The sequence below is a fragment of the Aplidium turbinatum genome, chromosome 17 (genome assembly GCF_918807975.1).
Source record: "Aplidium turbinatum chromosome 17, kaAplTurb1.1, whole genome shotgun sequence".
Lineage (NCBI taxonomy): Eukaryota > Metazoa > Chordata > Ascidiacea > Aplousobranchia > Polyclinidae > Aplidium > Aplidium turbinatum.
The window spans coordinates 17,555,246-17,563,562 of record NC_137488.1 but is presented as its reverse complement, the minus strand read 5'-3'; the positions used below and the strand labels follow the sequence as shown (position 1 = coordinate 17,563,562).

General features: G+C 37.4%; 1 protein-coding gene across 3 annotated transcripts; it reads right to left on the bottom strand.

Annotated features, from left to right (window-relative positions):
• Nucleotides 1-204: 204 nt before the first annotated feature.
• On the bottom strand, nucleotides 205-6,577 carry LOC145786788 (protein FAM200A-like). Of its 3 annotated transcripts, XM_082598531.1 has the most exons (3): nucleotides 6,273-6,577; nucleotides 1,832-2,005; nucleotides 205-773 (listed from the first exon to the last, which is right to left on the bottom strand). In XM_082598531.1, the coding sequence occupies exons 1-3, from the start codon at nucleotides 6,505-6,507 to the stop codon at nucleotides 541-543; spliced, it is 642 nt and encodes a 213-aa protein (XP_082454657.1). In that variant the 5' UTR covers nucleotides 6,508-6,577; the 3' UTR covers nucleotides 205-540. The 3 variants fall into 3 exon arrangements, 2 of the variants coding, with proteins under 2 accessions (XP_082454657.1, XP_082454656.1); XR_014291317.1 differs by lacking the exon at nucleotides 1,832-2,005; XM_082598530.1 differs by lacking the exons at nucleotides 205-773; nucleotides 1,832-2,005 and adding an exon at nucleotides 2,738-3,379.
• Nucleotides 6,578-8,317: the final 1,740 nt, after the last annotated feature.

The window sequence follows — 8,317 nt, the reverse complement described above, 5'->3', positions numbered from 1 at the left end:
TGATAAAGTAGGAGAGTAGGCTACTCTAAATTTAAGTCGTCTACTAGCAGGCAGAATCAACTTTTTTCACACTTAATTAACGTGTGCAAACGTTGAATCGATGTTAAAAGACTGATCTTGCTATCTGAACCCTTCAGTCAAAAATTTATCCATTTCATGTACGTGTAATGCAAGAGAGAAATAAAAAACAATAAAAAGTTGAATTGAATTGAACTTTATTTGCCGATCATATTTTATACAAGTAGGTTACACAATAAGTTACATTATAATAACATACATTTCACAAACATCAAGAAACTTCTAAGTACGCTGACGCTGAATTTTGAACAAATCAATCTGATTAGTCAGGAGCAGCGAAAAACCATTTTGTCATCCAGTCAGCTGCTGATGAGGACAACAAAGTTTACTTTTTACCCGCCACTGATTTAGAAAGTTCCTTCTTTGAAAAAAATCTTTGAGCTCTACTTTGTCTATTCAACAACTTTAATCCTCCCCGATTGATTGAATTTTTCTTCTGTCAGCAAATTTAATATCAAAGCCTTATGACTGAAGTTCTTTTTGATCAAAAAAATCATCTGGGTTGTGACAGGATACTTCTTCAAAAGAATTAGAAATGCAGCTTTCTGCATCAATATACGATAAGACACCTGAAGCAATAAAACCGGCTCCAGATACCCAAGCTTTGTCTAACCCTGAATCATACGATCCGTAGTCGACAAGGGATAAAATTTGTATGAATGGAAAAAGTATGGCAGCCAACCAAATGCAAAAGCCTATAACACAATTGTTATTGTTACCATAGTTTTATATACAGTGTACTATAGTTACTACAGTAGCTTACTAAATCTTTGGTGGTAAACAAACTTGTAGATACTTCAATGCAACTTGTGATCAAAATTGAACACACTTTCTCTTCACTGTGTTGCAAACAATCGGTAGTTTTTATCAGAACCATAAGCAGATGACATTAAGCAACGCCTAAGCAATCGACGTAGCCAATACAGTATAAAGAAATAAACCAAAACCGAATTACGAATGTTTTCAACTATACCGCATGCTAGCTCTAGTCAAACATCTGAACATCTGATACTTTACACTCTACTCTAGTTTATATTCTACATGAAATGAAATAAGAAATGCAAAAGATTGAACTAAACATGGCAAAGGAGATAGGCACATCACATGGCGGTTTAATTGAGGAATGTCCCAGACAGCCACCTTTTCTGGTCCAGATCTGGGCCAGATGAAGTGGCTGTCTGGGGTGCATATAGACTTTTAAGAGGAATAGAACAATCTCTTGCTTCTTCAGTGGCTCTATGGCAAGCTACAGCAATCTACCTTTATCATAATATTAATAGTAAAAAAATAGTTTTATTTTATGTTCATTACGACAACATAGTACTCTACAAAGCACACATGTAACATATTAGGCAACTGGAAGCAGTGAAAAGACATGCAATTATCGAGTCAGCAATTTTGATTATATTGGCATGCCGTAAAACGTCTTGCCTAGATACAGACGCGTGTTCTGTTGCGGTGTCGAACCGATACCCATTCGATCATCGCTCAGACCACCTCACATCTTCTGCTCTAGCCTCGAGCGGTGTGAGGACTTCTCATGCTTGGTGCCAACTTAAGCAGCGTGATTGCTGTTCACAGTGTACACTGTACAGACCTCCCCATGGTATGAAAGCCCTCGTCTCCATTGATGATGACATCAGGCCGTGGCTAACCGACGGGTGGGATAATATTTAGCGACAACTCGAGAATAAGAAGAATCAGAGTGATTCAATGCAAATGTTATAAAAAAATACTTGGCTTTTTCAAATACCTGCAGCAATCTCTAACAAGCCAACCAGCACAATCTTTTTTTTAGCTTGACTCTCGTTGAAAAACATCAAAGATAGCTTTGTTTTCAAACAATAGATGATGATAAAGAAAGCTATAATCATAAATACTCGGCTTACAAAAGCCTCTGGGACGACGTCCAAGGTCGGGTTCCAACCTTGTAGATGAAATAAATTATACATTATGTGGTTAATTGATTTACGCAAGGACGTATAGCCACAAGGGAAGGGAGCTTGGGAGAGCAATCTGACCAAAAATTTATCTGTCCCCCAAAAAGTATATGTTTTTAATATTATCACAACAGTTTAATGGAATTGCATCAGGCTTACATGTTAAATGACGTTTTATAAATTTTTGGCTGCATTCAGTAGCCATACTTCTAAAACTTCACACATTAAAATATTTGTCCCTCCCTCCTTAACAGATGTTTTGCCCTCAGTGGTGCCGAAGTAGAGGGGATGGGGGGATATACCCCCCCCAATATTTTGGCAGCATCCCCTCCAATAATTTAGAAAAAAATATTTGCTATGAAGTTGTACTTCGATTTAGTTGTTTGCACTTTGCAAGCATCTCTAATTGCTGTTGTTTTTCTTTTATTAATGTTTGATCATAGTTCTAAATTGTTTTGGATTTAACACTAGACAATGAAGGACCTTCATTGAAGGTATTAAGAACGAGTGGACCAGGCCACTGGCCACGGCACTACAGTAATGCTTATGAGGGGACTCATTGTATTAAGCCAGTGCTTCTCAACCTTTATTTGTGGCGACCCAAATATTAATGTTAAATTAATAGTGAAGATTTGGCGACCCTGCTTCCAAAACTACGTTTCCCACAACGTTTTGTAAACATGAAAAAATGAGCTACACTCATAGGCTATATAACACGATTGAACACAACAACAAAATGTCGAATTTAATTAATATGAGTTTTGACTTTGTATTGTTTCAACAATTTTGTCAAAGTTTGAGGTTATTGTGCTCAGTGCCAATCTCATGTCATCTTCAGGCTGAAGACAATTTCTTTCCTTTGTTTGATGTGAGTAAGCGCAGAATGTCAATAAACTCCTCTTGAAGCCCAAAAATGCTTTGGTAGTTTTCAGGCAGAGGATCAACGTCAATAGCAAACGGATTTCGCATCCATTCCAAACCCTTCGCATTTTTAGGGAAAATCAAATCAAATTCTCGTATCAATGAACCCAAATGCTTTTCTATAACAAGCTGGACATCGTTAAAGCCGAACTCCGTATCTTCCAGTAACTGATTCAAAACAGTAAATGATGTTGTTTTCTGGGACACGATCTTCCATTTCCACAACTTTAGCTTTTCCGTAAAAGCAATCAGTTTTTCAGATACATCGACTAACATTATATTTGGTCCTTGAAAAGATTTATTCAAAACGTTCAGCTGCGAAAATATATCAGAAAAATATGCCACAAACAAAAGCCACTTTTGATCAGAAAACTTTTCTGCCATGTTGTGCTTCTTGATTATCAAAAATTCCTTCACTTCCTTGCGCACCTTTTTCCTTCCTTGAAAGGAGTGCGGGAAATACATTACTTTTTTATTTGATAAGGTTTAAAACAAATAATTGTCCAACTTTAGAAATAAATTGTATTTGTTTGGTGTGGTGTTTGAAGCAATTAATTGTTACTATTCCCTCGTCTAGTGTGTACTATTGTATAGGTACACTTCACCTCAAAATGCATGTAGCAAAATCGTCGGATGAAACCTGCGGCGTAGCGTGAATAGTGGAAATTACGAAAAATAAATTAGTGGTAGGCAGTTTTAACTTTGCTCAAGAGACATTATCTTTTTTCTTTCATCACCACATCATACAGCGACCCAGCCAAATGAAACGGCGACCCAGTTTTGAGTCGCGACCCAGGGGTTGAGAAGCACTGTATTAAGCTCTTATGCAGGCCTTGTGTTTATGGTATGCAATGGATTAATCTCCTGCGTTTAATCGCAGCTCGTAACTATAGTGTCTGCTGTTCTACTTTTACGATAATCACATCAATTCTCAACTTGCACGAATTTTCAAGACCGGCTTAGATCCTGAAATGGTCAAAAATTATCCAGAGCTGAATAGACAATCGATTAGAAAGCCAGTGGCCGGTATCTTCTCAAAACTTCAAGATAACTTTTCACTTTCATTTTACTACGATAAAGAGATCAGAAGATCGAAACACTGGCCATTGTCCGTAGTTACTTTTAAACAAACATAAAAGAGTCAAAATGATGTTTTAGACATTATTTTTAAACAAATAAAAAAAGAGTCAAAAGTCATGTAAATTTCACTTTGTGTGGAGCTATATGTACTTGAGCGGTTACTGTTATTTCTTTATTCACTTGTTGATTTACGCATATCAGTTTGTATCCTCTGTGGATACTTCTCTTGTATCGTGGGCCAATCCTATTAGATGTTTGTTGGTACACCCCTTCATTTTCTTTGAATCTTAGTTCTTCTGTAGCTTCGTTTTCAGTCTCCTGACTAGTAACTTTGTCCTAAAGTGCACTAAGTGTAGTGATTCTAGTGAAGGAGAGGACAAGAAGAAAAGTATAACTTTTTTTTTGGAAAAACTAAGTATTCATTGGAAGGTCATAGGTTCGAATCCCGCTGGAGGTACCAATTTTTTTTTGCTTGTTTCTCAATCTTGCGCAGTCATTCACAAGAGCACTGATAGCACTTTTATCTCCATGATTTCTTATCTGTATATTATGCTATTAGCAGCTAATTTACTGAGGTCCGGTGATTGTTTAATAAACTTAATACTGGTAGCCTACCACTAAATTTGTGTATAAAAATATGCATCCCCCTAATGTTCAAAATCGTCTAAAATTTGAGAAAATGTTGATTTATCCCCCCCCAATCCTCAACTAACTTCTTCGGCACTACTGTTTGCCCTCCTTAAATTTCCTTAATACCTACGTCACTGGATTCAAGGAGGTTATTGATAAATTGGTTTAGTTTGGTTTTGAATCTTTATCTACGGACTGATAAAGCCTTGATAGGTTATTCCTGGTATGCAATTGATTGAGTTTCGCTTTTAGCAGCATGATCGTTGCGTACTTCCCAGGGTAGATTCTAACGATCTGTGCCTGATGCTGCGAGTTCATTGTGGTAATATCGAATTACACGAGCTTTCGGAACACAGTTCCCTAGTCACGTGCTATGACGAATGGTGTTGAATTCAGTAAGTGGTTCTTTCATATGGCTCTTTAGCTAAGCTAAACCAAAGAGCCACATGAAAGAACCACTTACTGAATTCAACACCATTCGTCATAGCACGTGACTAGGGAACTGTGTTCCGAAAGCTCGTGTAATTCGATATTACCACAATGAACTCGCAGCATCAAGCTTAAACAGATCGTTAGAATCTACACTGGGAAGTTATTCCTGGCAGTTTCGCATACTTGTAAAGGCTCTTGACGCAGGGCCGGTTACCGAGATTGACAGAGTGAAGTTTTCCGATTGTAGAAGTGTTGTTGCCGGGGAATCTTTCCATTCACTAGGTGCCGCTAAATCGAGAGCAGTCCTGAAATGCGTTGCTGAAGCGCACACCCCGAGAGTCGAACCAACGCGCCGCGTGATCTTGAGCCAGGCGCGTAACCACTGAGCTAACGGGGCGGACACATGCAGCATATGCCACAAAAAACTAGCTTACGAACTATGGCCTATCCTCAAACAGTGGTTATATGGCAGCATAGTGATCAATTATGTTATTTGATAAGAATCATTTCTGTTTCAGTTTCAGTGAAGCAGAATTGTTCATCTTTATTCAATGTAGGGTTGTAGGCCTATGCTCGTTATTGTGGATTGTTTTTGTCACTTTACGACAGCCAGGTGTTTTCTTCGTACTTTAAGTCAACCGTTTTATTTGCCATGTTACTAGCTCTGTCAATTCAACTCGCGCTGTGATCAAATTGCCCTTTTTGGAAGGTAATTGCAAAACCTGGACCCTCTTATTTTTTATGCGGAAATTTAATTTTCTGTCAAAAATGGCCCATTTGCATCAAAATTGTGGTTAGCCAGTAATTTTTGGTTAGCTACACTTGCTATTTCGGAAACACATAAAGCACCGCCTCTGACTAGTATCTCCAAAACAATGCCTATCACGTATTACAGTGCTTCCCAACCGGTGGGTCGCGACCCATTGGTGGGTCGCGAAGCATTTCTAAATGTTACTGAATGTTAAAATTTTCTAAAAAGTGCCGACATTACTATGGATCTCAAAAGCCGCAATTTGGTCTTGAGCAGTACTGCGCCTTCTCCATCGCTATTCTTATCTTCACTTCATTTTACAAATATTTATTGTAGCTGTAGTTGGACGTTCAACACTTTGTGAATGAAAACTATTTTTGCTTTTTTTTTTACTTCCAAAATTTTATGTTGCTGTTTTTATTAGCTTGATTTTTACTTACCCCAAGTAGTGCAGAGTTGAGTAGAGCACCATGATAATAGTCCTACCGTGTAAGAAAGCTGAGAAAAATTATTAAATTTAGTTTCATTGTGGGATTCCAATGTGGAGTACGAATACCAGTGATCGCTTGTAAAAGATGAGTAGTAAGCGGATAGTGCAACCACAAAGCAACAATACTCAAGGATCCGTTCCTTTCTGGCTAGATGAGGAAATAATTTACTTTTTACTTGCTCCATGATTAAGCTTAAGGAAAGATTTCCTAATCCCAGTTTTTATTTACTAGCTAAAGACTTCTGCACGATGAGGCTATACATTCTTATTACAGTAAAAGTAGTCAAATTACACAAATGCTATCATTTTATTCCATAGTGATCTCATAAACGATTATTATTTGAATCAATGAAATAATGGTGTTGTGTTAGCTTCATGACTTTTCTTTGGTTTATATTAGATTTGCATTCATATTAAGCTTTTCCGCAAAACGTCATTGACTCATGAAAAATCCTGTGGGGGCACAGATTTTACACGCGCATTCGCTTCTGCCTTGAAGATGTTAATTGAAAAACAGTTATTCTTATATCCAAAAATAAACGTTGTTTGCTTAAATTGTTATGATTTATGATAATGTAGATCAGTCCAATGAAAACAGTTGTTCAGTAAAGTTGTTTTTATTTCTGACCACGACAGCAAAAAATAATACGTCAAAATAGCAAAAGTCCAAAAAATGACAGGCTATTTACCGATAAGCTGCTCAGTGCTTATAATACAAACGTCTTATAGCATGCAAAACGTCTGTATCAAAATTACGCAATGATATCAAACCCACAAAAAAAAATTCTATCAAATAGTGAGACATACAGGGGCGTTGACAGGGGGGTCTAGGTGGTACGTTTGGACCAGGGCCCGAAATATTTAAGGGGCCCGGATTTAAAATATTCCCCGCGAATTCAAACATAATCAAGATCTTAATATAATCAGATCTAAAGGAATTGTCATCAAAGGTTAAAACAGCCACTTCAGCCGTCAGATTTTCCTGAACCACAAATATTTAGTGAAATAACCCGAAACACGAATTTCAAAATAAACAGGCTAATATTTGTATAAACTCAAAAACTGAAATGGCACAGATAAGAAGATTGCTATTCCTATTTCCGCACTAAAAATTAAACCAAAACCGCTTTTCAGATTTCAGCAAATCAGCAAATGTTTGACCTAGGCCCAAAAACCTTTCCCAAATCAAATTGAACACTTTGTGACCGCCTGCACTAACTTTGCTGTAAATTCTCTTCTAGTTAGTCTAGAATAACCAGTGAAACATTAATGGAATTGGAAAGTAATATTCTAGCGCCATGTGACAAATAAAAGTTCAAAAAAGTAACCGCTAGATTGAGATAGTAAGTTTTGCGGTTCGGAAAATTTTTAAGATTGCCCAAGATTTGTTAAGCGACCATGCTTAAACGACATCAATAAAAAACAACATCAATAAAAGTTTGTACACAACCTTTATATTCATAACATTGTCGATAAAGGGGGCCCGAAATAAATTGGTACCGGGCCAGAGAAATCCTGTCAACGGCCCTAGACACATATTCTTTAAAAACAGAGTGAAACTGTTCAACAGACATTTGATGAATAAAGTGACTTGCGTTCTTCTGGCCACTATAGGCTACCAGGTTACCTCCTGGTGTTAAGGATGATGCCTAGCTTTTGTTACCGACGTTTCGTCAGTCAGCACGACTGAGTTTATCAAGGGGACTGAAACAGGTAAACACAACCTGTTCAGCAGCAAATAACACGCCGGGTAGTAGTCTACTGTTTTTAGGCATCACTGCGGTATCAATTAAACATACTGAGCGGTAATTTGTTGCGTTTTTTTTAACTCTGATTCTTGCTACTTTATTTATTTCGTCAGCATATTTTTGTGTTGTATGCATACTGGAGATGCTTTGATAGCGAAATCGACTTATGATTAAATAATGAGGCTGGTAAACTGTTTGTTGCGTTGAGTAATAAGGCGATGTGAAATTTGAATGGACAAAATCGAAT

What these genes read in the sequence shown, in the direction of transcription:
- LOC145786788 (XM_082598530.1), bottom strand. Translation starts at nt 6,507, where the DNA reads ATGGAGCAAGTAAAAAGTAAATTATTTCCTCATCTAGCCAGAAAGGAA. An exon ending in TCAACTCTGCACTACTTGGG is followed by an intron (nt 3,380 to 6,272) that starts GTAAGTAAAAAT and finishes ACTCCTTTCAAG; the next exon opens with GAAGGAAAAAGGTGCGCAAG.